The sequence below is a fragment of the Phyllobates terribilis genome, unplaced genomic scaffold, assembly GCF_046119375.1.
Source record: "Phyllobates terribilis strain yellow unplaced genomic scaffold, ASM4611937v1 Scaffold_8__6_contigs__length_399053987, whole genome shotgun sequence".
NCBI lineage: Eukaryota > Metazoa > Chordata > Amphibia > Anura > Dendrobatidae > Phyllobates > Phyllobates terribilis.
Genome location: NW_027362768.1, coordinates 376,132,741 through 376,149,146, shown reverse-complemented (window position 1 = coordinate 376,149,146; position 16,406 = coordinate 376,132,741). Strand labels below are relative to the sequence as shown.

General features: G+C 38.1%; 1 protein-coding gene across 2 annotated transcripts in view; it reads right to left on the bottom strand.

Moving 5' to 3' along the window:
- The window catches only part of FGD5 (FYVE, RhoGEF and PH domain containing 5), a 124,360-nt gene that overhangs the window by 35,597 nt on the left and 72,357 nt on the right, over positions 1-16,406 (bottom strand). For both annotated transcript variants that reach the window (XM_073644985.1, XM_073644986.1), the window contains exons 6-10: positions 15,452-15,603; positions 10,172-10,328; positions 9,965-10,052; positions 1,875-1,925; positions 344-402 (exon numbers count right to left, since the gene is read on the bottom strand). In XM_073644985.1, the coding sequence (XP_073501086.1) occupies positions 344-402; positions 1,875-1,925; positions 9,965-10,052; positions 10,172-10,328; positions 15,452-15,603 (507 nt within the window). The remainder of the gene's footprint in view (positions 1-343; positions 403-1,874; positions 1,926-9,964; positions 10,053-10,171; positions 10,329-15,451; positions 15,604-16,406) is intronic.

The window sequence follows — 16,406 nt, the reverse complement described above, 5'->3', positions numbered from 1 at the left end:
TGGACTTATTGATCTCGCCTCGTATCGACCCGGCAATGAGAAAATGTCCAGATGGAGAAGAAAACTCTCCCTGCTCCCGCGGGGGGCCGACATGTGAGCGGCCATGAAATTTCTCAACGTTGACAAGTCGTCTCTGGAGAAAACTCAGATGGAGACGATTGAAAGGTAAAAATAAAGCAAAGACGTCATAAAAAAAGAAAAGAGAAACGGAGACGAGAAAAGAAAGTGGAAACCAAGAAACAAAAGACAAAAAAAAACTCCAAGGCTCCAGTTATTTGGCGTATAACATGTCCACCTGCCCCGAAACCTGCCATCGAAAAAGAAGTTCTCCGGAGTGACTTACCCCGTGGCGCATGCTCTCAACGGCGCGATCTGCGACTTCTGAGACGATGAGGAGGGCGGCTGTAATAGAGGAGAATTACATGTTACAATTCATTCCTCCTCCACAGTTTCCACACTGAACGCGGCCCCTCACAGCGAAGTATCGGGGGCCAAACTTCAAACTTTTCTCTGGGCCAAACTTCAAACTTTTCTCTGGGCCAAACTTCAAACTTTTCTCTGGGCCAAACTTCAAACTTTTCTCTGGGGAGTTGTTCACAGAATTCTCCCTTCTCGCTTTTTTTACGTTCTTTTCTTTCTTTATTTCGGAGTCACTTTCTCTATTGTTCGGATTTAACTGCTCGTTCCGTGAATTTTCATCACCGTCAATCGATTATGTGTCAACGTGATGAAACAATTTTGCAACTCAGATTTTCACCCCCCGTCTGCTTTTCTCTGCGCACATTTGAGTTTGATGAATTGACTGGAGCTAAATGTGCAGAGATGAGCGGAGCGGACGCCTGCGAGTTCCCAAAGTCTGACTTTGATGGAGAGACTCTGGCAGCGGCCGACACACGGGCAGTAATTAATCATCTGTACGGAGCCCTGCACCCATGTAGCACATGCACTGTATCACATATGTAGGACTTATATACACAGACTATATATCTATATACACCAGCACATAATATATACTATAATGAGGAAAGTACTGGGGCCGCACATTCTCATCACTGAATTCCAGTTTTTCCTTCAGCCCCATTGCCCCCCAGTATATAACGTCCAGCCCCATTGTCCCCGGGCATATAACGTCAGGTCCTATTGACCTCCAATATATAACATCTGGTCCCATTACCCCAGCGTATATCCTCCGGCCTCACGGCCCCCAAAGTATAACCTACACCCCCATTGATTCAGTCCTGTTGCCCCCCAGTGTATAACATCTAGTCCTGTTGTCCCCAATTTAAAATATGTGGTCCCATGGTCCCCGGAGTATATCCTCCAGCCCCATTGCTCCCCTGGTGTATAACGTCCGGCCTCATTGGCCCCCAGTATATAACATCCAGTCCCATTACCCCAGGGTACATCCTCCAGCCCCATTGCCCCTTGGTGTATAACATCTAATCCCATTGTCCCCAGTTTATAATATCTGGCCCCATTGCCCCCCTGGTGTATAACGTTCATCCCCGTTTCCTCCCCAGTGTATAATATCTGGCCCCATTGCCCCCCTGGTGTATAACGTTCATCCCCGTTTCCTCCCCAGTGTATAACATCTGGCCTCATTGCCCCCCGTGTATAATATCCGGTCCCGTCGTCCCCAGTATATACATAATATCAGGCCACAAACACTGCGCCCCCTGCTGGGATCGTCATGTCATGGGTTTCCTCCGCATGAGCCTCGCCCTCTACCACTTTATACACAGACCATGCACACAGAGAGCAAATAAACAGGAAAATAAAAAATAATTATAGTAATAAAAAAAGAAACATTTACATAGAAATATTTACTAATAATACAAACAAAGAATAAATAAATAGATAAGTGTTTCTCCCACCCTGAGTGTCTTCATATTCCACCAGATCAGGACACAGATTGTTGAGATAATCTGTTGGAAAGAAAGAAACAATTCAGTGCGAGAACGGCGAAAGGAGAAGAATAACTGCAGCGCCGCCTTCATCTCTACCGTCCGCCGGAGATACAGGTGCAGCCCCTATAGGGACCATAAAGGGTCACATTGACCCTGTGCTGAGCTCCGCTATCTAATCTGTGACAGAATCTTTCCATTCACTAACAGCAAACACATAATAGTGAAGAATTGGAAGAAAATTACAAAGTTGCAGAATTAATTGTACGAAGGTTCTAAAAAAAAAACTGGACAATTCCTTTAAATAACGTTTTCAGTTCAGGCAATAAGCTCTATTACATAATCATATGGTTTATTTTATCTTTTTATTAAAAAATCGGGAGCATGACACCAATATGTCACAATGAGACGAGCCGCTCATAAATCTGCCCCCGACTCCACAACGCGCTGATAATCTGATGGAACAATATTACATTTCTCAATTGTCTGAGGACGAGCGAGGGAGCGAAACCGCAGCTCAAGACACAGCTTTAAATTCATTACTGTCACAGACCCAGGAGTCCCCGGGGGTGAGGACCGGCGCTCAGAGTCACGGACGTCAGCCGAGATTTATAAAAAACATATAACTTTATTACTAAAGTGATAATGATTTACTTTTATTAAAGTTGTAAGCTGGTGGGTTATCGAAGGGGCAAAAGTAACCGCATAAGAGGCAGTATTATAGTAGTTATATTCTTGTACATAGGGGGCAGTATTATAGTAGTTATATTCTTGTACATAGGGGCAGTATTATTGTAGTTATATTCCTGTACATAGGGGCAGTATTATAGTAGTTATATTCTTGTACATAGGAGCAGTATTATAGTAGTTATATTCTTGTACATAGGGGGCAGTATTATAGTAGTTATATTCTTGTACATAGGAGCAGTATTATAGTAGTTATATTCTTGTACATAGGGGGCAGTATTATAGTAGTTATATTCTTGTACATAGGAGCAGTATTATAGTAGTTATATTCTTGTACATAGGAGCAGTATTATAGTAGTTATATTCTTGTACATAGGGGGCAGTATTATAGTAGTTATATTCTTGTACATAGGGAGCAGTATTATAGTAGTTATATTCTTGTACATAGGGAGCAGTATTATAGTAGTTATATTCTTGTACATAGGGGCAGTATTATAGTAGTTATATTCTTGTACATAGGAGCAGTATTATAGTAGTTATATTCTTGTACATAGGGGGCAGTATTATAGTAGTTATATTCTTGTACATAGGGGCAGTATTATAGTAGTTATATTCTTGTACATAGGGGGCAGTATTATAGTAGTTATATTCTTGTACATAGGAGCAGTATTATAGTAGTTATATTCTTGTACATAGGGGGCAGTATTATAGTAGTTATATTCTTGTACATAGGAGCAGTATTATAGTAGTTATATTCTTGTACATAGGAGCAGTATTATAGTAGTTATATTCTTGTACATAGGGGGCAGTATTATAGTAGTTATATTCTTGTACATAGGAGCAGTATTATAGTAGTTATATTCTTGTACATAGGAGCAGTATTATAGTAGTTATATTCTTGTACATAGGGGGCAGTATTATAGTAGTTATATTCTTGTACATAGGGAGCAGTATTATAGTAGCTATATTCTTGTACATAGGGGGCAGTATTATAGTAGTTATATTCTTGTACATAGGGAGCAGTATTATAGTAGTTATATTCTTGTACATAGGAGAAGTATTATAGTAGTTATATTCTTGTACATAGCAGCAGTATTATAGTAGTTATATTCTTGTACATAGGGAGCAGTATTATAGTAGTTATATTCTTGTACATAGGAGCAGTATTATAGTAGTTATATTCTTGTACATAGGAGCAGTATTATAGTAGTTATATTCTTGTACGTAGGAGCAGTATTATAGCAGTTATATTGTATATAGGAGCAGTATTATAGTAGTTATATTCTTGTACATATGGGGTAGTATTACAGTAGTTATAGTCTTGTATATAGGGACAGTATTATAGTAGTTATATTCTTGTGCATAGGGGCAGTATTATAGTAGTTATATTCTTGTACATAGGGGGCAGTATTATAGTAGTTATATTCTTGTACATAGAGGCAGTATTATAGTAGTTATATTCTTGTACATAGGAGCAGTATTATAGTAGTTATATTCTTGTACATAGAGGCAGTATTATAGTAGTTATATTCTTATACATAGGGGGCAGTATTATAGTAGTTATATTCTTGTACATAGGGGGCAGTATTATAGTAGTTATATTCTTGTACATAGGGGCAGTATTATAGTAGTTATATTCTTGTACATAGAGGCAGTATTATAGTAGTTATATTCTTGTACATAGAGGCAGTATTATAGTAGTTATATTCTTGTACATAGGAGCAGTATTATAGTAGTTATATTCTTGTACATAGAGGCAGTATTATAGTAGTTATATTCTTGTACATAGGGGGCAGTATTATAGTAGTTATATTCTTGTACATAGAGGCAGTATTATAGTAGTTATATTCTTGTACATAGAGGCAGTATTATAGTAGTTATATTCTTGTACATAGCGGCAGTATTATAGTAGTTATATTCTTGTACATAGGGGCAGTATTATAGTAGTTATATTCTTGTACATAGGGGCAGTATTATTGTAGTTATATTCTTGTACATAGGGGCAGTATTATTGTAGTTATATTCTTGTACATAGGGGGCAGTATTATAGTAGTTATATTTTTGTACATAGGGGGCAGTATTATAGTAGTTATATTTTTGTACATAGGGGGCAGTATTATAGTAGTTATATTCTTGTATATAGGGGGGCAGTAATATAGTAGTTATATTCTTGTACATAGGGGCAGTATTATAGTAGTTATATTCTTGTATATAGGGGGGCAGTAATATAGTAGTTATATTCTTGTACATAGGGGCAGTATTATAGTAGTTATATTCTTGTACATAGGGGCAGCATTATAGTAGTTATATTCTTGTACACAGGGGGCAATATTATAGTAGTTATATTCTTGTACATAGGAGCAGTATTATAGTAGCTATATTCTTGTATATAGGGGCAGTATTATAGTAGTTATATTCTTGTACATAGGAGCAGTATTATAGTAGTTATATTCTTGTACATAGGGGGCAGTATTATAGTAGCTATATTCTTGTACATAGGGGCAGTATTATAGTAGCTATATTCTTGTACATAGGGGGCAGTATTATAGTAGCTATATTCTTGTACATAGGGGGCAGTATTATAGTAGATATATTCTTGTATATAGGGGCAATATTATAGTAGTTATATTCTTGTACATAGGGGCAGTATTATAGTAGTTATATTCTTGTACAAAGGAGCAGTATTATAGTAGTTATATTCTTGTACATAGGAGCAGTATTATAGTAGCTATATTCTTGTACATAGGGGGCAGTATTATAGTAGTTATATTATTATACATAGGAGCAGTATTATAGTAGTTATATTCTTGTACATAGGGGCAGTATTATAGTAGCTATATTCTTGTACATAGGGGGAGGTATTATAGTAGTTATATTCTTGTACATAGGGGGCAGTATTATAGTAGTTATATTATTATACATAGGAGCAGTATTATAGTAGTTATATTCTTGTACATAGGAGCAGTATTATAGTAGTTATATTCTTGTACATAGGTGGCAGTATTATAGTAGTTATATTCTTGTACATAGGGGGCAGTATTATAGTAGTTATATTATTATACATAGGAGCAGTATTATAGTAGTTATATTCTTGTACATAGCAGCAGTATTATAGTAGTTATATTCTTGTACATAGGGGCAGTATTATAGTAACTATATTCTTGTACATAGGGGGCAGTATTATAGTAGCTATATTTTTGTACATAGGGGGCAGTATTATAGTAGTTATATTCTTGTACATAGGGGCAGTATTATAGTAGTTATATTCTTGTACATAGGGGCAGTATTATAGTAGTTATATTCTTGTACATAGGGGCAGTATTATAGTAGTTATATTCTTGTACATAGGAGCAGTATTATAGTAGCTATATTCTTGTACATAGGGGCAGTATTATAGTAGCTATATTCTTGTACATAGGGGGCAGTATTATAGTAGTTATATTATTATACATAGGAGCAGTATTATAGTAGTTATATTCTTGTACATAGGGGCAGTATTATAGTAGCTATATTCTTGTACATAGGGGGCAGTATTATAGTAGCTATATTCTTGTACATAGGGGGCAGTATTATAGTAGTTATATTATTATACATAGGAGCAGTATTATAGTAGTTATATTCTTGTACATAGGAGCAGTATTATAGTAGTTATATTCTTGTACATAGGTGGCAGTATTATAGTAGTTATATTCTTGTACATAGGGGCAGTATTATAGTAGTTATATTCTTGTACATAGGAGCAGTATTATAGTAGTTATATTCTTGTACATAGGAGCAGTATTATAGTAGCTATATTCTTGTACATAGGAGCAGTATTATAGTAGTTATATTCTTGTACATAGGTGGCAGTATTATAGTAGTTATATTCTTGTACATAGGGGGCAGTATTATAGTAGTTATATTCTTGTACATAGGAGCAGTATTATAGTAGCTATATTCTTGTACATAGGGGCAGTATTATAGTAGCTATATTCTTGTACATAGGGGGCAGTATTATAGTAGTTATATTATTATACATAGGAGCAGTATTATAGTAGTTATATTCTTGTACATAGGGGCAGTATTATAGTAGTTATATTCTTGTACATAGGGGCAGTATTATAGTAGTTATATTCTTGTACATAGGTGGCAGTATTATAGTAGTTATATTCTTGTACATAGGGGCAGTATTATAGTAGTTATATTCTTGTACATAGGGGCAGTATTATAGTAGTTATATTCTTGTACATAGGTGGCAGTATTATAGTAGTTATAGTCTTGTACATAGGGGGCAGTATTATAGTAGTTATATTCTTGTGCATAGAGGCAGTATTATAGTAGTTATATTCTTGTACATAGGAGCAGTATTATAGTAGTTATATTCTTGTACATAGAGGCAGTATTATAGTAGTTATACTCTTGTACATAGCGGCAGTATTATAGTAGTTATATTCTTGTATATAGGGGCAGTATTATAGTAGTTATATTCTTGTACATAGGAGCAGTATTATAGTAGTTATATTCTTGTACATAGGAGCAGTATTATAGTAGCTATATTCTTGTACATAGGGGGCAGTATTATAGTAGTTATATTATTATACATAGGAGCAGTATTATAGTAGTTATATTATTATACATAGGGGCAGTATTATAGTAGTTATATTCTTGTACATAGGGGCAGTATTATAGCAGTTATATTCTTGTACATAGGGGCAGTATTATAGCAGTTATATTCTTGTACATAGGGGCAGTGTTATAGCAGTTATATTCTTGTACATAGGAGCAGTATTATAGTAGCTATATTCTTGTACATAGGAGCAGTATTATAGTAGCTATATTCTTGTACATAGGAGCAGTATTATAGTAGTTATATTCTTGTACATAGGTGGCAGTATTATAGTAGTTATATTCTTGTACATAGGGGGCAGTATTATAGTAGCTATATTCTTGTACATAGGGGGCAGTATTATAGTAGCTATATTCTTGTACATAGGGGGCAGTATTATAGTAGTTATATTATTATACATAGGAGCAGTATTATAGTAGTTATATTCTTATACATAGGAGCAGTATTATAGTAGTTATATTCTTGTACATAGGGGCAGTATTATAGTAGTTATATTCTTGTACATAGGGGCAGTATTATAGTAGCTATATTCTTGTACATAGGGGGCAGTATTATAGTAGTTATATTATTATACATAGGAGCAGTATTATAGTAGTTATATTCTTGTACATAGGGGCAGTATTATAGTAGTTATATTCTTGTACATAGGTGGCAGTATTATAGTAGTTATATTCTTGTGCATAGAGGCAGTATTATAGTAGTTATATTCTTGTACATAGGAGCAGTATTATAGTAGTTATATTCTTGTACATAGAGGCAGTATTATAGTAGTTATATTCTTGTATATAGGGGCAGTATTATAGTAGTTATATTCTTGTATATAGGGGCAGTATTATAGTAGTTATATTCTTGTACATAGGAACAGTATTATAGTAGTTATATTCTTGTACATAGAAGCAGTATTATAGTAGCTATATTCTTGTACATAGGGGGCAGTATTATAGTAGTTATATTCTTGTACATAGGGGGCAGTATTATAGCAGTTATATTCTTGTACATAGGGGGCAGTATTATAGCAGTTATATTCTTGTACATAGGGGGCAGTATTATAGTAGTTATATTCTTGTACATAGGGGGCAGTATTATAGCAGTTATATTCTTGTACATAGGAGCAGTATTATAGTAGTTATATTCTTGTACATAGGGGGCAGTATTATAGTAGTTATATTCTTGTATATAGGGGCAGTATTATAGTAGTTATATTCTTGTACATAGGGGCAGTATTATAGTAGTTATATTCTTGTATATAGGGGGCAGTATTATAGTAGTTATATTCTTGTACATAGGGTCAGTATTATAGTAGTTATATTCTTGTACATAGGAGCAGTATTATAGTAGTTATATTCTTGTACATAGGAGCAGTATTATAGTAGCTATATTCTTGTACATAGGGGGCAGTATTATAGTAGTTATATTATTATACATAGGAGCAGTATTATAGTAGTTATATTATTATACATAGGAGCAGTATTATAGTAGTTATATTCTTGTACATAGGGGCAGTATTATAGTAGTTATATTCTTGTACATAGGAGCAGTATTATAGTAGTTATATTCTTGTACATAGGAGCAGTATTATAGTAGTTATATTCTTGTACATAGGGGCAGTGTTATTTTCAGTTATATTCTTGTACATAGGAGCAGTATTATAGTAGTTATATTCTTGTACATAGGGGGCAGTATTATAGTAGTTATATTCTTGTACATAGGAGCAGTATTATAGTAGTTATATTCTTGTACATAGGAGCAGTATTATAGTAGTTATATTCTTGTACATAGGAGCAGTATTATAGTAGTTATATTCTTGTACATAGGAGCAGTATTATAGTAGTTATATTCTTGTACATAGGAGCAGTATTATAGTAGTTATATTCTTGTACATAGGAGCAGTATTATAGTAGTTATATTCTTGTACATAGGAGCAGTATTATAGTAGTTATATTCTTGTACATAGGGGGCAGTATTATAGTAGTTATATTCTTGTACATAGGAGCAGTATTATAGTAGTTATATTCTTGTACATAGGAGCAGTATTATAGTAGTTATATTCTGGCACATAGGGGGCAGTATTATAGTAGCTATATTCTTGTACATAGGGGGCAGTATTATAGTAGTTATATTCTTGTACATAGGGGGCAGTATTATAGTAGTTATATTCTTGTACATAGGGGGCAGTATTATAGTAGTTATATTCTTGTACATAGGGGGCAGTATTATAGCAGTTATATTCTTGTACATAGGAGCAGTATTATATTAGGGCAGTAACTACTTAGACGTGATTTCCTCTATTGCAGGCAGCTTTACGATCAGTAAATTAATACTACACAGCGTTACTAAAGATGAGGAGACGTGATTATCTCAGTGACTGCAAATACAATAAAAAAAGGTTAAGACCAGAAAAAATCCACGTCTAGTCAGAGATCAGGAATTTGGCAGAAACTGATTTTGTGTGTCCTCTGGGAAGGATCTGGCAGCGGTGGTCAATCTTCTTGGGAACAGAGGTGCCAGCTCTGATGTATGGATATAATGTTACTGAAAAGACGGAAAGTTAAAATAAAATATCACTCAAACTACTCACAGCGTTACACATAAAAGGGTATGTTAGTTTTGCATCTAAAATAAAATTTAAAAAAGTAAAACATTGCAGCAAATAGTCCAAAAAAATCTTCTCCTGTTTTTGTCTGCAGCTCCCATGCAATGTAGACCCTTTCTGCAGAGTAACATTTAAGAAGAAGGATGGAGAATTACAAGATTTCAGAGAAATTACCTGTGAGGATCATGTGATACTGGAAGATTCTCTGCACCACTTTCACTAGTTCATGTTTAACACTTGAATGTCCGCGCTGGAAGTTTCTCTACGCTCCGTAATAAAGAAAGAAAAATGACAATCTTCAGTCACTACAACCACCACCATTACTATCACAACCTGCTAAGCGGAATGAGGCCGACTGGTTATTTCAGTGCAGGAACTGACCTCGAAGTCTCTGATGACGGTGGTGACCTGGGGGGTTTTCAGGTTACAATCTTCAAGGGCAGATATTGTCTTGTCAAAGGCGACAATAAAAGCCGTATGATGCTGGAATTTCGATTCTCTACTTAAAAACACATCTGCAATTTTTTGGCTTTCCTCCCTTTGGAAAAAAAAAAAAAAGAAAAAAAATACTTACAGTACGGGAAGTATTCAGACCCCTTTAAATTTTTCATTTTGTTTCATTGCAGCCATTTGGTAAATTCTAAAAAGTCACCAAAAAGTTCTATCTTCATCTCATCAGACCAGAGAATCTTATTTCTCATAGTCGGGGAGTCCTTCATGTGTTTTTGAGCAAACTCTATGCGGGCTTTCATATGTCTTGCACTGAGGAGAGGCTTCCGTCGGGCCACTCTGCCATAAAGGCCCGACTGGTGGAGGGCTGCAGTGATAGCTGACTTTGTGGAACTTTCTCCCATCTCCCTACTGCATCTCTGGAGCTCAGCCACAGTGATCTTGAGGTTCTTCTTTACCTCTCTCACCAAGGCTCTTCTCCCACGATTGCTCAGTTTGGCTGGACGGCCAGGTCTAGGAAGACTTCTGGTGGTCCCAAACTTCTTCCATTGAAGGATTATGGAGGCCACTGTGCTCTTAGGAACCTTGAGTAATGCAGAAATTCTTTTGTAGCCTTGGCCAGATCTGAGCCTTGCCACAATTCTGTCTCTGAGCTCCTTGGGCAGTTCCTTTGAGCTCATGATTCTCATTTGGTCTGACATGCACTGTGAGCTGTGAGGTCTTATATAGACAGGTGTGCGCCTTTCCAAATCAAGTCCTATCAGTTTAATTAAACACAGCTGGACTCCAATGAAGGAGTAGAACCATCTCAAGGAGGATCACAAGGAAATGGACAGCATGTGACTTAAATATGTGTCTGAGCAAAGGGTCTGAATACTTATGACCATGTGATAGTTCAGTTTTTCTTTTTTAATAAATTTGCAAAAAATTCTACATTTCTGTTTTTTTTCAGTCGAGATGGGGTGCAGAGTGTACTTTAATGAGAAAAAAATGAACTTTTTAGAATTTACCAAATGGCTGCAATGAAACAAAGAGTGAAAAATTTAAAGGGGTCTGAATACTTTCCGTACCCACTGTACATACATATCCTGTACTGATCCTGAGTTACATCCTGTATTATCCTCCAGAGCTGCACTCACTATTCTGCTGGTGCAGTCACTGTGTACATACATTACATTACTGATCCTGAGTTACATCCTGTATTATACTCCAGAGCTGCACTCACTATTCTGCTGGTGCAGTCACTGTGTGCATACATTACATTACTGATCCTGAGTTACCTCCTGTATTATACTCCAGAGCTGCTCTCACTATTCTGCTGGTGCAGACACTGTGTGCATACATTACATTACTGATCCTGAGTTACCTCCTGTATTATACTCCAGAGCCGCACTCACTATTCTGCTGGTGCAGTCACTGTGTACATACATTACATTACTGATCCTGAGTTACATCCTGTATTATACTCCAGAGCTGCACTCACTATTCTGCTGGTGCAGTCACTGTGTATATACATTACATTACTGATCCTGAGTTACATCCTGTATTATACTCCAGAGCTGTACTCACTATTCTGCTGGTGCAGTCACTGTGTACATACATTACATTACTGATGCTGAGTTACATCCTGTATTATACTCCAGAGCTGCACTCACTATTCTGCTGGTGCAGTCACTGTGTACATACATTGCATTACTGATCCTGAGTTACATCCTGTATTATCCTCCAGAGCTGCACTCACTATTCTGCTGGTGCAGTCACTGTGTACATACATTACATTACTGATCCTGAGTTACATCCTGTATTATACTCCAGAGCTGCACTCACTATTCTGCTGGTGCAGTCACTATGTGCATACATTACATTACTGATCCTGAGTTACATCCTGTATTATACTCCAGAGCTGCACTCACTATTCTGCTGGTGCAGTCATTGTGTACATACATTACATTACTGATCCTGAGCTACATCCTGTATTATACTCCAGAGCTGCACTCACTATTCTGCTGGTGCAGTTACTGTGTACATACATTACATTACTGATCCTGAGCTACATCCTGTATTATACTGCAGAGCTGCACTCACTATTCTGCTGGTGCAGTCACTGTGTACATACATTACATTACTGATCCTGAGCTACATCCTGTATTATACTCCAGAGCTGCACTCACTATTCTGCTGGTGCAGTTACTGTGTACATACATTACATTACTGATCCTGAGTTACATCCTGTATTATACTCCAGAGCTGCACTCACTATTCTGCAGGTGCAGTCACAGTGTACATACATTGCATTACTGATCCTGAGCTACATCCTGTATTATACTCCAGAGCTTCACTCACTATTCTGCTGGTGCAGTCACTGTGTACATACATTACATTACTGATCCTGAGTTACATCCTGTATTATACTCCAGAGCTGCACTCACTATTCTGCAGGTGCAGTCACTGTGTACATACATTACATTACTGATCCTGAGCTACATCCTGTATTATACTCCAGAGCTGCACTCACTATTCTGCTGGTGCAGTCACTGTGTACATACATTACATTACTGATCCTGAGTTACATCCTGTATTATACTTCAGAGCTGCACTCACTATTCTGCTGGTGCAGTCACTGTGTACATACATTACATTACTGATCCTGAGTTACATCCTGTATTATACTCCAGAGCTGCACTCACTATTCTGCTGGTGCAGTCACTGTGTACATACATTACATTACTGATCCTGAGCTACCTCTTGTATTATACTCCAGAGCTGCACTCACTATTCTGCTGGTGCAGTCACTGTGTACATACATTACATTACTGATCCTGAGTTACATCCTGTATTATACTCCTGAGCTGCACTCACTATTCTGCAGGTGCAGTCACCGTGTACATACATTACATTACTGATCCTGAGCTACATCCTGTATTATACTCCAGAGCTGCACTCACTATTCTGCTGGTGCAGTCACTGTGTACATACATTACATTACTGATCCTGAGTTACATCCTGTATTATACTCCAGAGCTGCACTCACTATTCTGCAGGTGCAGTCACTGTGTACATACATTACATTACTGATCCTGAGCTACATCCTGTATTATACTCCAGAGCTGCACTCACTATTCTGCTGGTGCAGTCACTGTGTACATACATTACATTACTGATCCTGAGTTACATCCTGTATTATACTCCAGAGCTGCACTCACTAATCTGCTGGTGCAGTCACTGTGTACATACATTACATTACTGATCCTGAGTTACATCCTGTATTATACTCCAGAGCTGCACTCACTATTCTGCTGGTGCAGTCACTGTGTACATACATTACATTACTGATCCTGAGTTACATCCTGTATTATACTCCAGAGCTGCACTCACTATTCTGCTGGTGCAGTCACTGTGTACATACATTACATTACTGATCCTGAGTTACATCCTGTATTATACTCCAGAGCTGCACTCACTATTCTGCTGGTGCAGTCACTGTGTACATACATTACATTACTGATCCTGAGTTACATCCTGTATTATACTCCAGAGCTGCACTCACTATTCTGCTGGTGCAGTCACTGTGTACATACATTACTGATCCTGAGTTACCTCCTGTATTATACTCCAGAGCTGCACTCACTATTCTGCTGGTGCAGTCACTGTGTACATACATTACTGATCCTGAGTTACCTCCTGTATTATACTCCAGAGCTGCACTCACTATTCTGCTGGTGCAGTCACTGTGTACATACATTACATTACTGATCCTGAGTTACATCCTGTATTATACTCCAGAGCTGCACTCACTATTCTGCTGGTGCAGTCACTGTGTACATACATTACATTACTGATCCTGAGTTACATCCTGTATTATACTCCAGAGCTGCACTCACTATTCTGCTGGTGCAGTCACTGTGTACATACATTACATTACTGATCCTGAGTTACATCCTGTATTATACTCCAGAGCTGCACTCACTATTCTGCTGGTGCAGTCACTGTGTACATACATTACTGATCCTGAGTTACCTCCTGTATTATACTCCAGAGCTGCACTCACTATTCTGCTGGTGCAGTCACTGTGTACATACATTACATTACTGATCCTGAGTTACCTCCTGTATTATACTCCAGAGCTGCACTCACTATTCTGCTGGTGCAGTCACTGTGTACATACATTACTGATCCTGAGTTACCTCCTGTATTATACTCCAGAGCTGCACTCACTATTCTGCTGGTGCAGTCACTGTGTACATACATTACATTTCTGATCCTGAGTTACCTCCTGTATTATACTCCAGAGCAGCACTCACTATTCTGCTGGTGCAGTCACTGTGTACATACATTACATTACTGATCCTGAGTTACCTCCCGTATTATACTCCAGAGCTGCACTCACTATTCTGCTGGTGCAGTCACTGTGTACATACATTACATTACTGATCCTGAGTTACACCCTGCATTATATTCCAGAGCTGCACTCACTATTCTGCTGGTGCAGTCACTGTGTACATACATTACATTACTGATCCTGAGTTACCTCCCGTATTATACTCCAGAGCTGCACTCACTATTCTGCTGGTGCAGTCACTGTGTACATACATTACATTACTGATCCTGAGTTACACCCTGCATTATATTCCAGAGCTGCACTCACTATTCTGCTGGTGCAGTCACTGTGTACATACATTACATTACTGATCCTGAGTTACATCCTGTATTATACCCCAGAGCTGCACTCACTATTCTGCTGGTGCAGTCACTGTGTACATACATTACATTACTGATCCTGAGTTACACCCTGCATTATATTCCAGAGCTGCACTCACTATTCTGCTGGTGCAGTCACTGTGTACATACATTACATTACTGATCCTGAGTTACCTCCCGTATTATACTCCAGAACAGCAGTCATAATTCTGGAAGCTTCAAAGATGAAATATTCAGCTTTCCCTGCTTGTTCAGTTTCTGAAAAGAGCTGGTAGTGTCATCTTTACAATAGCTGCTGTACATTTATCTGGTGTAGGAGCTAGGGCCACCTCTGGTTATAAGGTTACTGACTAATAACCAGCAGATTAGTGAGCGCAGCTCTGGAGGATAAAAAAGACTCTTTCTTCTGATCAATATGGGATAAGTAATGTAAAGTATTTGCCAAGTTCTTAATGTGACTCTTTAAGTGATCTAAGTTTGTGTAGTATTTGAGCCCCTCGACCAGAAACCCACCAGTGCTTTAATCTGTCTTCCAGCTCCTCCAGAACCTCTTCATGTAGCAGGTAGACGTCCAGCAGTTGGCTCAGTCCATGCCGCAGCCTCAGCTCTTCCTCCTCATCTTCCTCCTCACTGCCGAGCACCCTGAGCATCGATGCATGGAATTGCTGGAAGAAAACAAGGTGACATTTTACTCCTCATGTTTGTAATGTGCATTAAACTACAGGTCTGTCCAGTAGGGGGTGCCAGCAGTCTTCTACCACCTGATGCCATCTGTAAACTGCTTATCCTCCAGGAAAAAAGTGCAAAAATCACACGTACTCCATCCGATCCTGTGCATTCAGCAATCAAGCACGGCTGCTTCAGGTTCTATGGGGAGAGGTCCTTTAAGACAGCCCCATATGACACCGGTACTAAGAATTGGGTCTCCACCATATTTTTTTGCCTATTTTGGCGGTGCCACCGTCCTGCTGCCTTGTGCTGCGCAGTCTGTACCGCGACCAGCTCCTAGATCAGAGAAGGTTAACAGAACAGTTCTGGCATCTAATCTGCTGAAGAAATCTGTAAAGCATTAACTGGCAGAACACGAAAAAGCTGACAAATCCCCCCCGAGACGCATCGGGTGCAGAGCGTTTAAAGACGTTTTATCTGCATGGAGGATTCTCGCTTACAGCCTGACGCGGAGAATATATCATAAGAGAAGGAGCTGCCAAGTGCATGTGAAGAACGACACCCCGAGCAACCGCAGCAACGTCAATGCACCGGCGCCAAAATTATTCTGTCAATTAAGAAAATTAAGGTACTTCCCCTTTAAAAATCACAACGGCAGCAAGATGTATATAACCCGCTACAAGAGACATTGTAACCCGCTACAAGAGACATTGTAACCCGCTATAAGAGACATTGTAACCCGCTACAAGAGACATTGTAACCCGCTATAAGAGACATTGTAACCCCTCTACAAGAGACA